At 39.9% G+C, this 25,507-nt stretch overlaps 1 protein-coding gene across 1 annotated transcript; it reads right to left on the reverse strand.

Annotated features, from left to right (window-relative positions):
- Positions 1-68: 68 nt before the first annotated feature.
- LOC117344513 (vesicle-associated membrane protein 4-like) lies at positions 69-24,891 on the reverse strand. Its single transcript, XM_033907277.1, has 8 exons — positions 24,742-24,891; positions 20,030-20,096; positions 19,819-19,865; positions 19,046-19,097; positions 17,100-17,200; positions 15,491-15,570; positions 15,132-15,183; positions 69-1,740 (listed from the first exon to the last, which is right to left on the reverse strand). Exons 3-8 carry the CDS (start codon positions 19,838-19,840, stop codon positions 1,703-1,705), a joined length of 345 nt encoding a protein of 114 aa, XP_033763168.1. The 5' UTR covers positions 19,841-19,865; positions 20,030-20,096; positions 24,742-24,891; the 3' UTR covers positions 69-1,702.
- Positions 24,892-25,507: the final 616 nt, after the last annotated feature.

The following is a 25,507-nucleotide window of genomic DNA, read 5'->3' on the forward strand; positions in this document are numbered from 1 at the left end:
TGGACATCTCCCACCATCACAGAATTATGAAAATGTAATTACGGAGAAAGAATAACAAACACAACATGTTATGTTTCTTATTTACTGTCGGTGTATCAAATGAACTACATCATGTATTTATATCAAAACGCTCAACAACGTGATAGAATGTTTCATGTGACCTGACATTCCTCAGACAGCAGCGGTAAACAATGTTTTAGAACAAGTGTTCTCTATGTTCCAGGCAGTCACATTACTAGGCGATTACTCCATATATACATTACAATTTGTTCTAAATTATCAAATTAATTAAATGTAAAATCGAAAATACATGTGCGAATCTAGACTCCAACGGCATATTATGACTTCGTCAAATTAAAGCTATTCATTAGCGATGGCAACTGAAATTAATGTGGTCAGATGTCATAAATGTCATAATAAAAGTACATCAAGTTACGAAATCAATCTTAAAGAAATCAAACTGCTACTTTACATCTTATCAGTTAAAGTAAATGTAATTGTGAAAATTAAGAAAGTCGGGAAATTGACATAAAGCTGTAACAATCATCAAATAGACACTTGTACTTAAGTTACACAATCTTCATATAAAGCCTTGTACTTAAGTTACACAATCGTCAAATAGACACTTGTACTTAAGATACACAGTCGTCAAATAGAGCCATGTACTTAAGTTACATAATCGTCATATGAGTTACATAAGCGCCTTGTACTTAAGTTACACAATCGTCAAATAAAGCCTTGTACTTAAGTTACACAATCGTCAAATAAAGCTACACAATCGTCAAACAGAGCCTTGTACTTAAGTTAGACAATCGTCAAACAGACACTTGCACTTAAGTTACATAATCGTCAAATAAAGCCTTGTACTTAAGTTACACAATCGTCAAATAGACACTTGTACTTATGTTATACAATCGTCAGAACAATATAACGAACAATTACACTCGTCGATATAAAATATAATGTAATAATTAAGTTTGATCTCGAGTCAACACAATTTTTATAAAGCCTAACAAGATAGCGCAACAATATGACATATTAACCACATAAACAGTACGAACAGTGGACCACGGGACATAAAATGGTGATAATTAAAACTACATAGGGGCGACATCTACAACAAAAATTTTGATGTCGATTCAATATTCTCACCCGAGGATTTACAATATTAAACGCACCGACAAAAAATATACATCTCTAATTATTTCATAATCACTCATACGAAATATACACCTTCAATTTATATATATATTTGTGTTTATAATTATAGTGGAGAATTGCACAGTACTCCCAGAGACTGACAAGGGGAAATGACAAGGTAACGCCCACAGTATTACGAGGTAACATCCATAGAATTACAGGGTAATATCCACATGTATTCAGTAATAGAACTATCATGACTATGGATATTTCATCTTGAAAATACAGTTGAAATTACAAATTTCAGTAGAAGCAACAGAAAAGGACAAAGTCTTAACATGTGATATGGCCAACTTACAAATTTACGAAATTCACATTTAAATAAAGCGTATAAACAGTTTGGATGCCTGGGGAAGGGAGGTAACCTAGATAAGGTGAGTGTCGCCCCACCTTTCCTCCGGCAATGTAATGTTGATAGCAGATCCAAAGCCCTCCAGCACACCTCCACCAGCTCTCAAAAACCACCCCTCACAATCACAACTGTCCAGCTACCAAGACTCCGCTACTCGTTGTTTCCCGTGTGGCTCATGATGATAGGAACTGGTAAAAAAATATAGCCCTGATTAAATATTGTGCTTATATGTACGTGTGCTTACAGTGTTTTACTATACACTATAATTTACAACATATGTTATCATAGTGCTGTAATCATATTAATAAATTGCATTACCAATAATTATAGTATCGTTTTAATGTAACACTAATATTAACAGTAATTACAGTACTAATTTAATGATTACATTACTGATAATTAAAGTACTGTATATATGTAATAATTACATTACTGGTAACTATAGTACTGTATATATGTAATAATTACATTATTAGTAATTATAGTACCGAATATGTGTAATAATTACATTACCAATAAGTATAGTACCGTATATATGTATAACACAGACAAGAGTTTGTTTGCAGCAGTTTCAATTACATTTGTGAATTTTTGTGATCTATGTCTCTAAGCGAATTAACCCGACAGCCGTATGAAACACTATGCCTAATCAGGATGTATTTATCTATAATTACATTTTCGCTGCACAGTATCTACGAGGGCTGATTGATATGCTGTGAGCCTCATATGGAAGGATTTAATTAAGTCGGACAAATTGTATTATATTTCAACATAGCCCCCTTCAGTATCTATACACTTTGCTAGCGGTGTTTAAGGGCCTCAATGTCACTTTTATAGAACTTCTTTTCTTGATTGTTCAGAAAGTCATCCACTGCATGTATGACCTCACAATCGGACTGAAAGTGGGTGCCTGAACCAGCTGTTTTCAGTTTTGGAAATAGATGAAAGTCTGATGGAGCGAGATGAGGTGAACAAGGCGGTTGCTCAATCAATTTAAAGCCACAATCGTGAATGACAGCCATGGCAATGACGGACTTGTGGACAGGAGCATTGTCCTGGCGGAATAAGACACCTTTAGTGAGCTTTCCATGGCGCTTAAGTTTAATATTTTCCCGTAGCTGCCTCAGAAGTGAAGTATAGTATGAGCCATTAATTATTTGTCCCTTTCGGAGATAATCTATCAGCAGAATATACCATCTGCATCCCAGAAATCCGAGGTCATAACCTTCCCAGCTGATGGTACAGTCTTTGCCTTCTTTGGCGGGGGAGAGTCAGGGTGCTTCCGTTGTTTCGATTGTTGATTGGACTCGGGGGTAAAAGGATGGACCCATGGTTCATCCATAGTGGCAAATCTCTGAAGAAAGTTGGCAGGATCTTCCTCAAACAGGTTAAGATTAGCACGCAACAATGTGCGCCTAGTGTGCTTCTGATCAACTGTCAGAAGTCTTGGTATCCATCAGGCCGAAAGCTTTTTCATTGCAAGATCCTCGGTCAGAATGGATTCTACTCTTTCCTGTGAAATCCCAAATCTGCTTGCTATAAATCTTTCTGTGACTCGTCTGTCAGTCATAACAATAGCATTAAATGTATTGACCATTTCTGAGGTTGCAACATTGACAGGCCTTCCAGGACCGGGGGTCATCCTCAAGGCTCTGTCGTCCACGCCAAAATTCCGCAACCGACCTTTTCAAGTTAGCATACGAAACAGTGCATGTTATATCCCAATTAATGTCAAAAATATGATAACCAATGATTACATGACATCAAGTGAATAATTCCTCTTTAGAACTTAATGTGGCCTTGACCTTGGTAGTTTGTACCTCTGAGATATGTATATGAAACTGCCCATTTATGATTAGAAATCTTTTAAGATTAACTAAATGAATGATTTAAAACAAATTAACTGTTCAGTAACTAAGATCTAACTTAGTTTATTGAGTGGACTAACTAATTTCAATTTCAACAAATTTTATTGCAAAAAGCAAAAAGATTTGGCATCAAACAAAGCCTATTTTAGCCATCTCCAAACAAATCCGGTATGGTAAATGGTATATTACTAACATACTAATGCATAAAAGACGATCCTATCCCGAGAATCTCCAACCTAGTCTACTGGGTGGACTGACTAATGAATTAAGGACGATCATATCACCACAGTTAGGACATACACTACTCCAACCTAGTATACTGGGTGGACTGACTAATGAATTAAGGACGATCATATCACCACAGTTAGGACATACACTACTCCAACCAAGTCTACTGGGTGGACTGACTAATGAATTAAGGACGATCATATCACCACAGTTAGGACATACACTACTCCAACCAAGTCTACTGGGTGGACTGACTAATGAATTAAGGACGATCATATCACCACAGTTAGGACATACACTACTCCAACCAAGTCTACTGGGTGGACTGACTAATGAATTAAGGACGATCATATCACCACAGTTAGGACATACACTACTCCGACCTAGTCTACTGGGTGGACTGACTAATGAATTAAGGACGATCATATCACCACAGTTAGGACATACACTACTCCAACCCAGTCTACTGGGTGGACTGACTAATGAATTAAGGACGATCATATCAGCCACAGTTAGGACATACACTACTCCAACCAAGTCTACTGGGTGGACTGACTAATGAATTAAGGACGATCATATCACCACAGTTAGGACATACACTACTTCAACCCAGTCTACTGGATGGACTGACTAATGAATTAAGGACGATCATATCACCACAGTTAGGACATACACTACTCCAACCAAGTCTACTGGGTGGACTGACTAATGAATTAAGGACGATCATATCACCACAGTTAGGACATACACTACTCCAACCAAGTCTACTGGATGGACTGACTAATGAATTAAGGACGATCATATCACCACAGTTAGGACATACACTACTCCGACCAAGTCTACTGGGTGGACTGACTAATGAATTAAGGACGATCATATCACCACAGTTAGGACATACACTACTCCAACCTAGTCTACTGGGTGGACTGACTAATGAATTAAGGACGATCATATCACCACAGTTAGGACATACACTACTCCAACCAGGTCTACTGGGTGGACTGACTAATGAATTAAGGACGATCATATCACCACAGTTAGGACATACACTACTCCAACCAAGTCTACTGGGTGGACTGACTAATGAATTAAGGACGATCATATCACCACATTTAGGACATACACTACTCCAACCAAGTCTACTGGGTGGACTGACTAATGAATTAAGGACGATCATATCACCACAGTTAGGACATACACTACTCCAACCCAGTCTACTGGGTGGACTGACTAATGAATTAAGGACGATCATATCACCACAGTTAGGACATACACTACTCCAACCAAGTCTACTGGGTGGACTGACTAATGAATTAAGGACGATCATATCACCACAGTTAGGACATACACTACTCCAACCCAGTCTACTGGATGGACTGACTAATGAATTAAGGACGATCATATCACCACAGTTAGGACATACACTACTCCGACCAAGTCTACTGGGTGGACTGACTAATGAATTAAGGACGATCATATCACCACAGTTAGGACATACACTACTCCAACCAAGTCTACTGGGTGGACTGACTAATGAATTAAGGACGATCATATCACCACAGTTAGGACATACACTACTCCAACCTAGTCTACTAGATGGACTGACTAATGAATTAAGGACGATCATATCACCACAGTTAGGACATACACTACTCCAACCTAGTCTACTGGATGGACTGACTAATGAATTGAGGACGATCATATCACCACATTTAGGACATACACTACTCCAACCAAGTCTACTGGGTGGACTGACTAATGAATTAATGACGATCATATCACCACAGTTAGGACATACACTACTCCGACCAAGTCTACTGGGTGGACTGACTAATGCATTAAGGACGATCATATCACCACAGTTAGGACATACGCTACTCCAACCTAGTCTACTGGGTGGACTGACTAATGAGTTAAGGACGATCATATCACCACAGTTAGGACATACACTACTCCAACCAAGTCTACTGGGTGGACTGACTAATGAATTAAGGACGATCATATCACCACATTTAGGACATACACTACTCCAACCAAGTCTACTGGGTGGACTGACTAATGAATTAAGGACGATCATATCACCACAGTTAGGACATACACTACTCCAACCAGGTCTACTGGGTGGACTGACTAATGAATTAAGGACGATCATATCACCACAGTTAGGACATACACTACTCCAACCAAGTCTACTGGGTGGACTGACTAATGAATTAAGGACGATCATATCACCACAGTTAGGACATACTACTACTCCAACCAAGTCTACTGGGTGGACTGACTAATGAATTAAGGACGATCATATCACCACAGTTAGGACATACACTACTCCAACCAAGTCTACTGGATGGACTGACTAATGAATTAAGGACGATCATATCACCACAGTTAGGACATACACTACTCCAACCCAGTCTACTGGGTGGACTGACTAATGAATTAAGGACGATCATATCACCACAGTTAGGACATACACTACTCCAACCAAGTCTACTGGGTGGACTGACTAATGAATTAAGGACGATCATATCACCACAGTTAGGACATACACTACTCCAACCTAGTCTACTGGGTGGAACTGACTAATGAATTAAGGACGATCATATCACCACAGTTAGGACATACACTACTCCAACCAAGTCTACTGGGTGGACTGACTAATGAATTAAGGACGATCATATCACCACAGTTAGGACATACACTACTCCAACCTAGTCTACTGGGTGGACTGACTAATGAATTAAGGACGATCATATCACCACAGTTAGGACATACACTACTCCAACCAAGTCTACTGGGTGGACTGACTAATGAATTAAGGACGATCATATCACCACAGTTAGGACATACACTACTCCAACCAAGTCTACTGGGTGGACTGACTAATGAATTAAGGACGATCATATCACCACAGTTAGGACATACACTACTCCAACCAAGTCTACTGGGTGGACTGACTAATGAATTAAGGACGATCATATCACCACAGTTAGGACATACACTACTCCAACCAAGTCTACTGGGTGGACTGACTAATGAATTAAGGACGATCATATCACCACATTTAGGACATACACTACTCCTAACCTAGTCTACTGGGTGGACTGACTAATGAATTAAGGACGATCATATCACCACAGTTAGGACATACACTACTCCAACCTAGTCTACTGGGTGGACTGACTAATGAATTAAGGACGATCATATCACCACAGTTAGGACATACACTACTCCAACCAAGTCTACTGGGTGGACTGACTAATGAATTAAGGACGATCATATCACCACAGTTAGGACATACACTACTCCAACCTAGTCTACTGGGTGGACTGACTAATGAATTAAGGACGATCATATCACCACAGTTAGGACATACACTACTCCAACCTAGTCTACTGGGTGGACTGACTAATGAATTAAGGACGATCATATCACCACAGTTAGGACATACACTACTCCAACCAAGTCTACTGGGTGGACTGACTAATGAATTAAGGACGATCATATCACCACAGTTAGGACATACACTACTCCAACCAAGTCTACTGGGTGGACTGACTAATGAATTAAGGACGATCATATCACCACAGTTAGGACATACACTACTCCAACCAAGTCTACTGGGTGGACTGACTAATGAATTAAGGACGATCATATCACCACAGTTAGGACATACACTACTCCAACCAAGTCTACTGGGTGGACTGACTAATGAATTAAGGACGATCATATCACCACAGTTAGGACATACACTACTCCAACCTAGTCTACTGGGTGGACTGACTAATGAATTAAGGACGATCATATCACCACAGTTAGGACATACACTACTCCAACCTAGTCTACTGGGTGGACTGACTAATGAATTAAGGACGATCATATCACCACAGTTAGGACATACACTACTCCAACCTAGTCTACTGGGTGGACTGACTAATGAATTAAGGACGATCATATCACCACAGTTAGGACATACACTACTCCAACCAAGTCTACTGGGTGGACTGACTAATGAATTAAGGACGATCATATCACCACAGTTAGGACATACACTACTCCAACCTAGTCTACTGGGTGGACTGACTAATGAATTAAGGACGATCATATCACCACAGTTAGGACATACACTACTCCAACCAAGTCTACTGGGTGGACTGACTAATGAATTAAGGACGATCATATCACCACAGTTAGGACATACACTACTCCAACCAAGTCTACTGGGTGGACTGACTAATGAATTAAGGACGATCATATCACCACAGTTAGGACATACACTACTCCAACCAAGTCTACTGGGTGGACTGACTAATGAATTAAGGACGATCATATCACCACAGTTAGGACATACACTACTCCAACCAAGTCTACTGGGTGGACTGACTAATGAATTAAGGACGATCATATCACCACAGTTAGGACATACACTACTCCAACCAAGTCTACTGGGTGGACTGACTAATGAATTAAGGACGATCATATCACCACAGTTAGGACATACACTACTCCAACCAAGTCTACTGGGTGGACTGACTAATGAATTAAGGACGATCATATCACCACAGTTAGGACATACACTACTCCAACCAAGTCTACTGGGTGGACTGACTAATGAATTAAGGACGATCATATCACCACAGTTAGGACATACACTACTCCAACCAAGTCTACTAGATGGACTGACTAATGAATTAAGGACGATCATATCACCACAGTTAGGACATACACTACTCCAACCAAGTCTACTAGATGGACTGACTAATGAATTAAGGACGATCATATCACCACAGTTAGGACATACACTACTCCGACCAAGTCTACTGGGTGGACTGACTAATGAATTAAGGACGATCATATCACCACAGTTAGGACATACACTACTCCAACCCAGTCTACTGGATGGACTGACTAATGAATTAAGGACGATCATATCACCACAGTTAGGACATACACTACTCCAACCAAGTCTACTGGGTGGACTGACTAATGAATTAAGGACGATCATATCACCACAGTTAGGACATACACTACTCCAACCAAGTCTACTGGGTGGACTGACTAATGAATTAAGGACGATCATATCACCACAGTTAGGACATACACTACTCCAACCTAGTCTACTAGATGGACTGACTAATGAATTAAGGACGATCATATCACCACAGTTAGGACATACACTACTCCAACCTAGTCTACTGGATGGACTGACTAATGAATTGAAGGACGATCATATCACCACATTTAGGACATACACTACTCCAACCAAGTCTACTGGGTGGACTGACTAATGAATTAAGGACGATCATATCACCACAGTTAGGACATACACTACTCCAACCAAGTCTACTGGATGGACTGACTAATGAATTAAGGACGATCATATCACCACAGTTAGGACATACACTACTCCAACCTAGTCTACTGGGTGGACTGACTAATGAATTAAGGACGATCATATCACCACAGTTAGGACATACACTACTCCAACCAAGTCTACTGGGTGGACTGACTAATGAATTAAGGACGATCATATCACCACAGTTAGGACATACACTACTCCAACCAAGTCTACTGGATGGACTGACTAATGAATTAAGGACGATCATATCACCACAGTTAGGACATACACTACTCCAACCAAGTCTACTGGGTGGACTGACTAATGAATTAAGGACGATCATATCACCACAGTTAGGACATACACTACTCCAACCAAGTCTACTGGGTGGACTGACTAATGAATTAAGGACGATCATATCACCACAGTTAGGACATACACTACTCCAACCTAGTCTACTGGGTGGACTGACTAATGAATTAAGGACGATCATATCACCACAGTTAGGACATACACTACTCCAACCTAGTCTACTGGGTGGACTGACTAATGAATTAAGGACGATCATATCACCACAGTTAGGACATACACTACTCCAACCAGGTCTACTGGGTGGACTGACTAATGAATTAAGGACGATCATATCACCACAGTTAGGACATACACTACTCCAACCAAGTCTACTGGGTGGACTGACTAATGAATTAAGGACGATCATATCACCACAGTTAGGACATACACTACTCCAACCAAGTCTACTGGGTGGACTGACTAATGAATTAAGGACGATCATATCACCACAGTTAGGACATACACTACTCCAACCAAGTCTACTGGATGGACTGACTAATGAATTAAGGACGATCATATCACCACAGTTAGGACATACACTACTCAAACCAAGTCTACTGGATGGACTGACTAATGAATTAAGGACGATCATATCACCACAGTTAGGACATACACTACTCCAACCTAGTCTACTGGGTGGACTGACTAATGAATTAAGGACGATCATATCACCACAGTTAGGACATACACTACTCCGACCAAGTCTACTGGGTGGACTGACTAATGAATTAAGGACGATCATATCACCACAGTTAGGACATACACTACTCCAACCTAGTCTACTGGGTGGACTGACTAATGAATTAAGGACGATCATATCACCACAGTTAGGACATACTCTACTCCAACCAAGTCTACTAGAGTGGACTGACTAATGAATTAAGGACGATCATATCACCACAGTTAGGACATACACTACTCCAACCAAGTCTACTGGGTGGACTGACTAATGAATTAAGGACGATCATATCACCACAGTTAGGACATACACTACTCCAACCAAGTCTACTGGGTGGACTGACTAATGAATTAAGGACGATCATATCACCACAGTTAGGACATACACTACTCCAACCAAGTCTACTGGGTGGACTGACTAATGAATTAAGGACGATCATATCACCACAGTTAGGACATACACTACTCCAACCTAGTCTACTGGGTGGACTGACTAATGAATTAAGGACGATCATATCACCACAGTTAGGACATACACTACTCCAACCAAGTCTACTGGGTGGACTGACTAATGAATTAAGGACGATCATATCACCACAGTTAGGACATACACTACTCCAACCAAGTCTACTGGGTGGACTGACTAATGAATTAAGGACGATCATATCACCACAGTTAGGACATACACTACTCCAACCTAGTCTACTGGATGGACTCAATAATGAATTAAGGACGATCATATCACCACAGTTAGGACATACACTACTCCAACCTAGTCTACTGGGTGGACTGACTAATGAATTAAGGACGATCATATCACCACATTTAGGACATACACTACTCCAACCTAGTCTACTGGGTGGACTGACTAATGAATTAAGGACGATCATATCACCACAGTTAGGACATACACTACTCCAACCTAGTCTACTGGATGGACTGACTAATGAATTAAGGACGATCATATCACCACAGTTAGGACATACACTACTCCAACCAAGTCTACTGGGTGGACTGACTAATGAATTAAGGACGATCATATCACCACAGTTAGGACATACACTACTCCAACCAAGTCTACTGGATGGACTGACTAATGAATTAAGGACGATCATATCACCACAGTTAGGACATACACTACTCCAACCTAGTCTACTAGATGGACTGACTAATGAATTAAGGACGATCATATCACCACAGTTAGGACATACACTACTCCAACCTAGTCTACTGGGTGGACTGACTAATGAATTAAGGACGATCATATCACCACAGTTAGGACATACACTACTCCAACCTAGTCTACTAGGTGGACTGACTAATGAATTAAGGACGATCATATCACCACAGTTAGGACATACACTACTCCAACCTAGTCTACTGGATGGACTGACTAATGAATTAAGGACGATCATATCACCACAGTTAGGACATACACTACTCCAACCAAGTCTACTGGGTGGACTGACTAATGAATTAAGGACGATCATATCACCACAGTTAGGACATACACTACTCCAACCAAGTCTACTGGGTGGACTGACTAATGAATTAAGGACGATCATATCACCACAGTTAGGACATACACTACTCCAACCAAGTCTACTGGGTGGACTGACTAATGAATTAAGGACGATCATATCACCACAGTTAGGACATACACTACTCCAACCAAGTCTACTGGGTGGACTGACTAATGAATTAAGGACGATCATATCACCACAGTTAGGACATACACTACTCCAACCTAGTCTACTGGGTGGACTGACTAATGAATTAAGGACGATCATATCACCACAGTTAGGACATACACTACTCCAACCTAGTCTACTGGATGGACTCAATAATGAATTAAGGACGATCATATCACCACAGTTAGGACATACACTACTCCAACCTAGTCTACTGGGTGGACTGACTAATGAATTAAGGACGATCATATCACCACAGTTAGGACATACACTACTCCAACCTAGTCTACTGGGTGGACTGACTAATGAATTAAGGACGATCATATCACCACAGTTAGGACATACACTACTCCAACCAAGTCTACTGGGTGGACTGACTAATGAATTAAGGACGATCATATCACCACAGTTAGGACATACACTACTCCAACCAAGTCTACTGGGTGGACTGACTAATGAATTAAGGACGATCATATCACCACAGTTAGGACATACACTACTCCAACCAAGTCTACTGGGTGGACTGACTAATGAATTAAGGACGATCATATCACCACAGTTAGGACATACACTACTCCAACCAAGTCTACTGGGTGAACCAAGTCTACTGGGTGGACTGACTAATGAATTAAGGACGATCATATCACCACAGTTAGGACATACACTACTCCAACCAAGTCTACTAGATGGACTGACTAATGAATTAAGGACGATCATATCACCACAGTTAGGACATACACTACTCCAACCAAGTCTACTGGGTGGACTGACTAATGAATTAAGGACGATCATATCACCACAGTTAGGACATACACTACTCCAACCTAGTCTACTGGGTGGACTGACTAATGAATTAAGGACGATCATATCACCACAGTTAGGACATACACTACTCCGAACCAAGTCTACTGGGTGGACTGACTAATGAATTAAGGACGATCATATCACCACAGTTAGGACATACACTACTCCAACCAAGTCTACTAGATGGACTGACTAATGAATTAAGGACGATCATATCACCACAGTTAGGACATACACTACTCCAACCAAGTCTACTGGGTGGACTGACTAATGAATTAAGGACGATCATATCACCACAGTTAGGACATACACTACTCCAACCAAGTCTACTAGGTTGGACTGACTAATGAATTAAGGACGATCATATCACCACAGTTAGGACATACACTACTCCAACCAAGTCTACTGGGTGGACTGACTAATGAATTAAGGACGATCATATCACCACAGTTAGGACATACACTACTCCAACCTAGTCTACTGGGTGGACTGACTAATGAATTAAGGACGATCATATCACCACAGTTAGGACATACACTACTCCAACCTAGTCTACTGGATGGACTGACTAATGAATTAAGGACGATCATATCACCACAGTTAGGACATACACTACTCCAACCCAGTCTACTGGATGGACTGACTAATGAATTAAGGACGATCATATCACCACAGTTAGGACATACACTACTCCAACCTAGTCTACTGGGTGGACTGACTAATGAATTAAGGACGATCATATCACCACAGTTAGGACATACACTACTCCAACCAAGTCTACTGGATGGACTGACTAATGAATTAAGGACGATCATATCACCACAGTTAGGACATACACTACTCCAACCTAGTCTACTGGATGGACTGACTAATGAATTAAGGACGATCATATCACCACAGTTAGGACATACACTACTCCAACCAAGTCTACTGGGTGGACTGACTAATGAATTAAGGACGATCATATCACCACAGTTAGGACATACACTACTCCAACCAAGTCTACTGGGTGGACTGACTAATGAATTAAGGACGATCATATCACCACAGTTAGGACATACACTACTCCAACCAAGTCTACTGGGTGGACTGACTAATGAATTAAGGACGATCATATCACCACAGTTAGGACATACACTACTCCAACCTAGTCTACTGGGTGGACTGACTAATGAATTAAGGACGATCATATCACCACAGTTAGGACATACACTACTCCAACCAAGTCTACTGGATGGACTCAATAATGAATTAAGGACGATCATATCACCACAGTTAGGACATACACTACTCCAACCAAGTCTACTGGGTGGACTGACTAATGAATTAAGGACGATCATATCACCACAGTTAGGACATACACTACTCCAACCAAGTCTACTGGGTGGACTGACTAATGAATTAAGGACGATCATATCACCACAGTTAGGACATACACTACTCCAACCAAGTCTACTGGGTGGACTGACTAATGAATTAAGGACGATCATATCACCACAGTTAGGACATACACTACTCCAACCAAGTCTACTGGGTGGACTGACTAATGAATTAAGGACGATCATATCACCACAGTTAGGACATACACTACTCCAACCTAGTCTACTGGGTGGACTGACTAATGAATTAAGGACGATCATATCACCACAGTTAGGACATACACTACTCCAACCTAGTCTACCGGATGGACTCAATAATGAATTAAGGACGATCATATCACCACATTTAGGACATACACTACTCCAACCAAGTCTACTGGGTGGACTGACTAATGAATTAAGGACGATCATATCACCACAGTTAGGACATACACTACTCCAACCTAGTCTACTGGGTGGACTGACTAATGAATTAAGGACGATCATATCACCACAGTTAGGACATACACTACTCCAACCAAGTCTACTGGTTGGACTGACTAATGAATTAAGGACGATCATATCACCACAGTTAGGACATACACTACTCCAACCAAGTCTACTGGGTGGACTGACTAATGAATTAAGGACGATCATATCACCACAGTTAGGACATACACTACTCCAACCAAGTCTACTGGGTGGACTGACTAATGAATTAAGGACGATCATATCACCACAGTTAGGACATACACTACTCCAACCAAGTCTACTGGATGGACTGACTAATGAATTAAGGACGATCATATCACCACAGTTAGGACATACACTACTCCAACCAAGTCTACTGGGTGGACTGACTAATGAATTAAGGACGATCATATCACCACAGTTAGGACATACACTACTCCAACCTAGTCTACTGGTGGACTGACTAATGAATTAAGGACGATCATATCACCACAGTTAGGACATACACTACTCCAACCAAGTCTACTGGGTGGACTGACTAATGAATTAAGGACGATCATATCACCACAGTTAGGACATACACTACTCCAACCTAGTCTACTGGGTGGACTGACTAATGAATTAAGGACGATCATATCACCACAGTTAGGACATACACTACTCCAACCTAGTCTACTGGGTGGACTGACTAATGAATTAAGGACGATCATATCACCACATTTAGGACATACACTACTCCAACCTAGTCTACTGGATGGACTCAATAATGAATTAAAGTCGTTCACTACTCACTGATTATCACAGCCAGTATAACTACAATCACCAGCGCCAAGATAATCTTCATCTGCAAATGAAAACAAAGTTATTAATAATTTATCAGGGGAACAGATGAGGTTTTAAAAAATGTGTATTATAATAATAAAGGTAAAAAGACTTTACCAATGATTCTAGCACAGCACATTCCGTAAGTCAGACTTTACCAATGACACCAGCACAGCACATCCCGTAAGTCAGACTTTACCAATGAGACCAGCACAGCACATCCCATAAGTCAGACTTTATCAATGGGACCAGGCCAGTATGTCTCATAGGAAACAAACACAGTGTAACTGACTTAATAACAAGGAAAATGAACAAATAAAAACTTTTACCTTACAGTTTTTCCACCACATGCTTTTTCTCAGGTCACGTGAACGCGAACGAAATAGATCAGAGTTACTGGCCAAACTATCTGTAATTTAGAAATATCATAATTAGAATCTTATCTCAAATATCGCAAGCTACAGACTAAACTGATTCTTTTGTAGCTCCTGTTGTAACTTATAAGTTAAATCAGATCTACCTTACGTCTTGTAACTTACAAATTAAATCAGATCTACCTTACGTCTTGTAACTTACAAGTTAGATCAGATCTACCTTACGTCCTGTTGTACCTTACAAGTTAAATCAGATCTACCTTACGTCCTGTTGTAACTTACAAGTTAAATCAGATCTACCTTACGTCCTGTTGTAACTTACAAGTTAGATCAGATCTACCTTACCTCCTGTTGTAACTTACAAGTTAGATCAGATCTACCTTACGTCCTGTTGTAACTTACAAGTTAAATCAGATCTACCTTACGTCCTGTTGTAACTTACAAGTTAAATCAGATCTACCTTACGTCCTGTTGTAACTTACAAGTTAGATCAGATCTACCTTACGTCCTGTTGTAACTTACAAGTTAAATCAGATCTACCTTACGTCCTGTTGTAACTTACAAGTTAAATCAGATCTACCTTACGTCCTGTTGTAACTTACAAGTTAAATCAGATCTACCTTACGTCCTGTTGTAACTTACTAGTTAAATCAGATCAACCTTACATCCTGTTGTACCTCACAAGTTAAATCAGATCTACCTTACGTCCTGTTGTAACTTACAAATTAAATCAGATCTACCTTACGTCCTGTTGTAACTTACAAGTTAAATCAGATCTACCTTACATCTTGTACCTTACAAGTTAGATCAGATCTACCTTACGTCCTGTTGTAACTTACAAATTAAATCAGATCTACCTTACGTCCTGTTGTACCTTACAAGTTAAATCATATCTACCTTACATCTTGTTGTACCTCACAAGTTAGATCAGATCTACCATACGTCCTGTTGTAACTTACAAGTTAAATCAGATCTACCTTACATCTTGTACCTTACAAGTTAGATCAGATCTACCTTACGTCCTGTTGTAACTTACAAGTTAAATCAGATCTACCTTACGTCCTGTTGTAACTTACAAGTTAAATCAGATCTATCTTACGTCCTGTTGTAACTTACAAGTTAGATCAGATCTATCTTACGTCCTGATGTACCTTACAAGTTAAATCATATCTATTCCTACAAGTTAAATCAGATCTACCTTACGTCCTGTTGTACCTTACAAGTTAAATCAGATCTACCTTACGTCCTGTTGTACCTTACAAGTTAAATCAGTTCTACCTTACGTCTTGTAACTTACAAGTTAGATCAGATCTACCTTACGTCCTGTTGTACCTTACAAGTTAAATCAGATCTACCTTACGTCCTGTTGTACCTTACAAGTTAAATCAGATCTACCTTACGTCCTGTTGTACCTTACAAGTTAAATCAGATCTACCTTACGTCCTGTTGTACCTTACAAGTTAAATCAGTTCTACCTTACGTCCTGTTGTAACTTACAAGTTAAATCTAACTTACAAGTTAAATCAGATCTACCTTACGTCCTGTTGTAATTCCTGTAACTTACCAGATTTGTCCTGTAAATCCTCCAGGCGGTCGCCACGGTCAATCACTCTTCCCATATTATCCTTCATAATGCCAACAACATCATCAACTTGATTCTGGAGTCTATTCAAATAAACAAAAGTATTTTTTGATGAAATCTGCTCAAGTAAACAACACATGTTAACCAAGTATACAACTATATTCCTCAAAGCATACATTTTCATACATAAATTATGACTTTACGGTATATATATATTAGAGCTCTGTATCGCAAGGTGGGTAGAGATACGATTCGGTATTGTGATACAGGTGTCACAATACCAAACGATATATGATATATATATATATATGTTTACATAATAGGCATTGGTAAAAAATGATGATTTTCAAGGAAATAGCAAATCTGGCCAAATCACTAATTCTCACAATTCACCTCAATAAGACTGTTTAGTGGAATAATCACTCATCCTCAGAAGTAAAAAAACAAGAGCTGTTGGAGAACAGCATAGCTCATCTCACAAATGTTTGTCAAAAAATGATTAAAATATATCAATGGGTATGGTTTCGCAAATTGCATTAATAATATTTATATTGTTCACTTGATCAGATTGTGTATTCATGCAATTTTCAAAACCATACCAATTTATATATATATATGTAAATCATTTATTAAAAAACATTCGGGAGCCAAACTATGCTGTTGTAGATTGAATAAATATATCAAAGAATTGCTTTTGGATCTATTTCTTCAGTTTTTTTATAATTATCCTAATGAGAATTGTCTCCCTTGAAAAATGTGGAACCATATAAATTGTCTAATGTGAGCATTTTCACATTGTTTTTTTTTCAGTTTAACTCCAAGAAGGGATAGTGTAGCTCCAGAGGGACTCTTTTACTAAATATCAGCACCCTAGTACAATTATAAAGTGATGTGATAATAGCTTTCAACACTTGCACACAAAATTTTAAAAATCTGTTTTTTCCCCAAAAAAATCTTTCAGTTTAACTCCGGCAAGGGAAAGTTTACCACCCACAGGGAACCTAATACCATGTATTACTATGCCTTTCAACACTTGCAACATAAACTTAACGCAAAAATGTTCCAAAGTCCAAATATTTAAAGAAAAAAAAAAAACAGATTTAAACAGAGAAAAGCTTTGTTATTAAATATGCACAACTAGTGACCAAGCAGAACTGACAAATGCAATTTGAGAAAAATTGATGAAGAAGTTTTTGGGAAGAAGTGATAGCAATCTTCAACTGTAATATTCAAAATGGATGCCTGTGCAAAAATCAAAGATGGCTGCCCCGTTGGCCATTCTGTTTTCTCGACCAGACTCTAAATTGAATGGGCATAACAAGGGACCAAGGGGAACCTACACGTAAAGTTCAAGAAATATACCTTCAGTACTTCCCAACGAATAGCAATAACAATCTTTAACTGTCAAAATCAAAAATGGCTGCCAGTCGGCCATTTTGTTTTTTTCTGAGCAGACTCAAATATATACTTGCACAAGTAAGGATCAATGGGAACCAACATGTTAAGGTTGAGAAATTTTACTCAAGAAATAGCAATAACAAGTATTGTTTGCAGACGGACCACAAATTTGAATAGCCCACCACTCGATGATGGTGGTGGTCTAAAAAAATGAATTTCACATTATGTATACGAAGGGGTAAGATGGTTATGCTATGGTGTAACTATGTTCTGGGTTTGGTTGGCAATACTACTTTTTGAGAAACTGTGATACAAAAGTGCAACATTTTGAAGTCTAGTTTCCCAGCATATTTAATTTCAAGAGTCATAAGACTATAAAATCTGCAAGATATCCCAAAAGTGATGACTATGACGATTGACAACTTAATAATATTTTAATTATAAAAATTGATCTAAACACTAATTTTTTTTTAAGTGAAACATTGGCAACAATGATGGAAAATAACACCAAAGTACGTTTTCAAGAATACCTGTTTATATTGGGGTCTTCCCTCAGGGAATTGGTTTTCACATTAGGGGCCTCTGAAACATGAAAGACAAGAAAATCATCAGTTACTTAGCAAAACTTTAACCAACAAGTATAGAAGATTATACCAACAAGTATTGGAGATTTAGCAAAGACTTACTGTAGAGACAGGTATCTGTGATTTAATATAGACTTACTGTAGAGACAAGTATTGGAGATAAAGACTTACTGTAGAGACAGGTATCTGTGATTTAATATAGACTTACTGTAGAGACAAGTATTGGAGATAAAGACTTACTGTAGAGACAAGTATTGGAGATATAGACTTACTGTAGAGACAAGTATTGGAGATAAAGACTTACTGTAGAGACAGGTATCTGTGATTTAATATAGACTTACTGTAGAGACAAGTATCACAGATTTGGTAAAGACTTACTGTAGAGACAAGTATTGGAGATAAAGACTTACTGTAGAGACAAGTATCACAGATTTGGTAAAGACTTACTGTAGAGACAAGTATTGGAGACAAAGACTTACTGTAGAGACAAGTATTGGAGATAAAGACTTACTGTAGAGACAAGTATTGGAGATAAAGACTTACTGTAGAGACAAGTATTGGAGATAAAGACTTACTGTAGAGACAAGTAATGGAGATTTGGTAGACTTACTGTAGAGACAAGTATCACAGATTTGGTAAAGACTTACTGTAGAGACAAGTATTGGAGATTTGGTAGACTTACTGTAGAGACAAGTATCACAGATTTGGTAAAGACTTACTGTAAGAAGAAATCTTCCTCATCTGATCCAGCCTCTAGCAAAGCCCTCTGAAACATTGCAAGCACATGGATTACTCCTTTATATTTTAGGTTTCTCTGAATTGGTTTAAACATGTAGAACCTAAAAGCAATAATCATTGATTTATATACAATAAATAAAAATCAGGACATTTCCATGACGTTATTGATAAACATTGAAGCTGTTTACTTACAGTTTCGGCACTTCTAGAAGTAGCATAGTCACCACTGCCAGGATTACGAACGAATTTTGGAGGCATCCTTCAAAATAATTAAAGTTATTAATACAATAAAGAAAAGATAAATGAGTTATAATGGAACAATAAAGTAAATATGAGTTACAATGATACAAAGATGAATGAGACAATTATAAGAGAATGGTAGAGGTAATTATCACAATGACTTTTTACCGGGGTAATAGGACATGTAAGATAAATGAGCTATCATTAGGCCAAAAAAATAATATATGTGTGTTGAGGGTTCCCGACCAACCCTACATTTTGACCGCCTACTAAAAAGTTATTTTATTATTCAATTTTTTTTAACGAATAATTGCGGGTCCAAATTAAAACTATTAGAGGTACCTGTAATCAAGCAAGAATTCTACCCAAACCCAGGAATTCCCCAACAATTCATGATAAGGTTAATAATAAATTTAATTGTATGGATGGTACCATTATCAGTAAATTACACCTGGGGTCTTAGCCTCCGTGGTTTGGATAGATGTTTTACAATTTAAGAATAGCCCAAATGAAGTTATGTTAGGAAAAAACACATTTACATGGTTTATTTCTCAATGGCATGATTAACATTTGATTTTGCTAAGAAAATACGTGTTCTAATTGACTAATTCCAAATAATATACTGCAAAAATAAGTAAGATAAAAAAATAAAATAACTTTCCTACATACCGACCCCACCAAATTCCTCAACTTGTAACCCTAAACACATATTTATTTTTAATTTGGCCTTACTCATATATTTCTTTGTATGTCTGACATATTGTTTCCTATATTTGATGTCACAACTCTAGAATTGTCATGTATGTGGTGTCACAATATTACATTTGTGGGGCAGAGGAGATATCTAGCCATGTACCTGTTGACTTGGAAGTACCTGATCATGTGGAGATACTGTCCTCAGACCAATACTAGACTCAGGAGTACCTGATCATGAGGAGACACTGTCCTCGGACCAATACTAGACTCTGGAGTACCTGATCATGAGGAGTCACTGTCCTCAGACCAATACTAGACTATGGAGTACCTCATCATGAGGAGATACTGTCCTCAGACCAATACTAGACTATGAAGTACCTGATCATGTGGAGACACTGTCCTCAGACCAATACTAGACTCTGGAGTACCTCATCATGAGGAGACACTGTCCTCGGACCAATACTAGACTCTGGAGTACCTCATCATAAGGAGACACTGTCCTCGGACCAATACTAGACTCTGGAGTACCTGATCATGAGGAGACACTGTCCTCAGACCAATACTAGACTCTGGAGTACCTCATCATGAGGAGACACTGTCCTCAGACCAATACTAGACTCTGGAGTACCTGATCATGAGGAGACACTGTCCTCGGACCAATATTAGACTCTGGAGTACCTGATCATGAGGAGACACTGTCCTCAGACCAATACTAGACTCTGGAGTACCTCATCATGTGGAGATACTGTTCTCAGACCAATACTAGATTCTGGAGTACCTGATCATAAGGAGACACTGTCCTCAGACCAATACTAGACTCTGGAGTACCTGATCATGAGATACTGTCCTCAGACCAATACTAGACTCTGGAGTACCTCATCATGAGGAGATACTGTCCTCAGACCAATACTAGACTATGAAGTACCTGATCATGTGGAGATACTGTCCTCAGACCAATACTAGACTCTGGAGTACCTCATCATGAGGAGATACTGTCCTCAGACCAATACTAGACTATGAAGTAACTGATCATGTGGAGACACTGTCCTCAGACCAATACTAGACTCTGGAGTACCTCATCATGAGGAGACACTGTCCTCGGACCAATACTAGACTCTGGAGTACCTCATCATGAGGAGACACTGTCCTCAGACCAATACTAGACTCTGGAGTACCTCATCATGAGGAGACACTGTCCTCAGACCAATACTAGACTCTGGAGTACCTCATCATGAGGAGACACTGTCCTCGGACCAATATTAGACTCTGGAGTACCTGATCATGAGGAGACACTGTCCTCAGACCAATACTAGACTCTGGAGTACCTCATCATGTGGAGATACTGTTCTCAGACCAATACTAGATTCTGGAGTACCTGATCATAAGGAGACACTGTCCTCAGACCAATACTAGACTCTGGAGTATCTGATCATGAGGAGACACTGTCCTCAGACCAATACTAGACTCTGGAGTACCTGATCATGAGGAGACACTGGCCTCAGACCAATACTAGACTCTGGAGTACCTGTTCATGAGGAGACATTGTCCTCGGACCAATACTAGACTCTGGAGGACCTGATCATGAGAATACACTGTTCTTAGACCAATCATAGACTCTGGAGGACCTGATCATGAGGAGTCACTATCCTCAGACCAATCCTAGACTCTGGAGTACCTGATTATGAGGAGACACTGTCCTCGGACCAATACTAGACTCTGGAGTACCTCATCATGAGGAGACACTGTCCTCGGACCAAAACTAGACTCTGGAGTACCTCATCATGAGGAGACACTGTCCTCAGACCAATACTAGACTCTGGAGTACCAAATCATGAGGAGACACTGTCCTCGGACCAATACTAGACTCTGGAGTACCTCATCATGAGGAGACACTGTCCTCGGACCAATACTAGACTCTGGAGTACCTCATCATGAGGAGACACTGTCCTCAGACCAATACTAGACTCTGGAGTACCTCATCATGAGGAGACACTGTCCTCGGACCAATACAAGACTATGGAGTACCTCATCATGAGGAGACAGTCCTCTGACCTATCCTAGACTGGGGAGTACATGTGTAGACGGCTAGTGTTCTGAGGTCCTGTGTTCGAACCCCGGTCTGGCCGTGCATTTTTCCACTCCTACTACACATGTACCTGACACGCCACATTCCTCTGACCTATCCTAGACTAGGGAGGATATACCCAACAAGATACAGGATCCCGGACCTATCCTAGACTGGGGAGGGTATACCAGAAAGGATACAGGACCTATCCTAGACTGGGGAGGGTATACCCGACAGGATACAGGACCTATCCTAGACTGGGGAGGGTATATCCGACAGGATACTGGACCTATCCTAGACTGGGGAGGATATACCCAACAGGATACTGGACCTATCCTAGACTGGGGAGGATATACCCAACAGGATACAGGACCTATTCTAGACTGGGGAGGGTATACCCGACAGGATACAGGACCTATCCTAGACTGGGGAGGATATACCTGACAGGATACAGGACCTATCCTAGACTGGGGAGGGCATACCCAACAAGATACAGGACCTATCCTAGACTTAGGAGGGTATACCAGACAGGATACAGGACCTATCCTAGACTGGGGAGGGTATATACCAGACAGGATACAGGACCTATCCTAGACTGGGGAGGATATACCTGACAGGATACAGGACCTATCCTAGACTGGGGAGGATATACCAGACAGGATACAGGACCTATCCTAGACTGGGGAGGGTATATCCGACAGGATACAGGACCTATCCTAGACTGGGGAGGGTATATCCGACAGGATACAGGACCTATCCTAGACTGGGGAGGATATACCCGACAGGATACAGGACCTATCCTAGACTGTGGAGGGCATACCCGACAGGATACAGGACCTATCCTAGACTGGGGAGGCCATACCCAACAAGATACAGGACCTATCCTAGACTGTGGAGGGCATACCCGACAGGATACAGGACCTATCCTAGACTGTGGAGGGCATACCCGACAGGATACAGGACCTATCCTAGACTGGGGAGGGTATACCTGACAGGATACAGGACCTATCCTAGACTGGGGAGGATATACCCGACAGGATACAGGACCTATCCTAGACTGGGGAGGGTATACCTGACAGGATACAGGACCTATCCTAGACTGGGGAGGATATACCTGACAGGATACAGGACCTATCCTAGACTGGGGAGGATATACCCGACAGGATACAGGACCTATCCTAGACTGGGGAGGGTATACCCGACAGGATACAGGACCTATCCTAAACTGGGGAGGATATACCCGACAGGATACAGGACCTATCCTAGACTGGGGAGGGTATACCCGACAGGATACAGGACCTATCCTAGACTTGGGAGGATATACCTGACAGGATACAGGACCTATCCTAGACTGGGGAGGATATACCTGACAGGATACAGGACCTATCCAAGACAAGGGAGTACCTAAGTACTTGGCTAGTATTCACCAGTGTTACATATACTCCGCAGGGAAGAACTCATCTTCAGGTTCCCTGGGTTATATTTTACAGCCATACTTTCTTTTGGAATATTCAAAATATATGTACAATATTGTCGATAATACATTCATTGCTTTATTTAGGTCTTAGAAAAAAGTAAAAGTGGTCGACTCCCTCAAACATTTGGCAATTTACTTGTCCATATTGTCGTTATTCATTCGTCTATTCATCGATCATAATAGTTTCATATTTTCTGTAATTGTATCGAGAGTTACCCTCATCATCGCCTTCTAATTAAGTTAAGTGTACACATGGCTTCTCAGAATACAGAGAAAACTGTACAAATGTTTGGTGGGAAATGTATCATACCTTAACTGCTAAATGTGTTTACCTATATCTGCTGACACCTGTTTGGGGTAACTGTCGTCAGGACCACGCATACGAGCCTAGTGAATAGCATTTTGTCAGCAATGTAAACCACTTACTTGTTTATTCAGGCGATAGACTTAAACTATTGTCAGATCTGTTGAAGAAGTCATAATATTGAGGACAACGAAAGAAAATAAAACATTTGACAACTGCAAATGTGTCCAGCAGGAAGTTGGGCTCTCGATTGTAATCCCACGTGCGTTCGGAAGTTGCAAGACAACTCGGAACACCTCGCCTGATTCATAACGAGCGACCCCTCGTCATTTTCTCCGAAACTAGACGTTCGCAGACGGAGGCGAGGTGTTCCGATTGGAGCGTCTCGATAGCGTTATTACTATTACTTTTTTTGGTACCTTAAATCGAATCCTAATAGGGTTTAAAAGATAAAAACAAGTATTATCTTCCCATAAAGCTAATAAAGATATAAACCAAAATATCAATGCAAATTTGATAATAATATGAATTTATGCAAAAAGGCGGTACAAAACAGACGCTACGTAAAGTTTGAAAGAAATCCGGATGTAAGTGGTTTCTTTAGCTGGAACTAACTAAATAATCAAATACCAAAATTATAAAAGAAAGGGCATGATAATGTTACTAGATAAACTAATATTAGCAGGAGCTAATTAAAGAACTGTCATTTGAACATAAAATACCATACAACAACCTTACTTTATAAAGCCAGGGTTTCATATTCATTAACTATGTGAAAGTCCTCAACTTTAAATGTTCCATTGGAAAGCATTACTGAAGTTCATTAACTACGATTTCCCTCTTAAACCCAATAATGTCCATTACAGAAGTTCCTTAACTATGATTTCC

The sequence above is a fragment of the Pecten maximus genome, chromosome 2 (genome assembly GCF_902652985.1).
Source record: "Pecten maximus chromosome 2, xPecMax1.1, whole genome shotgun sequence".
In the NCBI taxonomy this organism is placed as follows: Eukaryota; Metazoa; Mollusca; class Bivalvia; order Pectinida; family Pectinidae; genus Pecten; species Pecten maximus.